Source organism: Nestor notabilis, unplaced genomic scaffold (assembly GCF_000696875.1).
Source record: "Nestor notabilis isolate BGI_N333 unplaced genomic scaffold, ASM69687v1 scaffold26711, whole genome shotgun sequence".
Lineage (NCBI taxonomy): Eukaryota > Metazoa > Chordata > Aves > Psittaciformes > Psittacidae > Nestor > Nestor notabilis.
In genome coordinates, this window is record NW_009914631.1 from 1 (window position 1) to 227 (window position 227).

At 62.6% G+C, this 227-nt stretch overlaps 1 protein-coding gene across 1 annotated transcript in view; it reads right to left on the reverse strand.

Moving 5' to 3' along the window:
• Window positions 1-4: 4 nt before the first annotated feature.
• The window catches only part of LOC104412909 (regulation of nuclear pre-mRNA domain-containing protein 2-like), a gene marked incomplete at both ends in the record, with an annotated part of 2,250 nt that continues 2,027 nt past the window's right edge, over window positions 5-227 (reverse strand). The window contains 1 exon segment of the mRNA XM_010023745.1: window positions 5-223. Coding sequence (XP_010022047.1) covers window positions 5-223 — 219 coding nt within the window.

The window sequence follows — 227 nt, forward strand, 5'->3', positions numbered from 1 at the left end:
TGCTCAGCTCGAACCAGCCTCTGCTCGCCTCTCGCCCGTGGCCTCGGCTCCCTTTGCCCAGCACCCGGATGGATTCCACCGTCTGGATGGGTTCTCCCGACATTCCCCTGCTGGAAGCGTTGTGGTATCCCAGGGTTTCAATGGGAGCCCCTTTCTCCTCGGTGCTGTCGGGTAAGTCCAAGCAGGAGGAGGAGACCCTGGTCTCGATGCGGTAGTGCTCCTCCTGG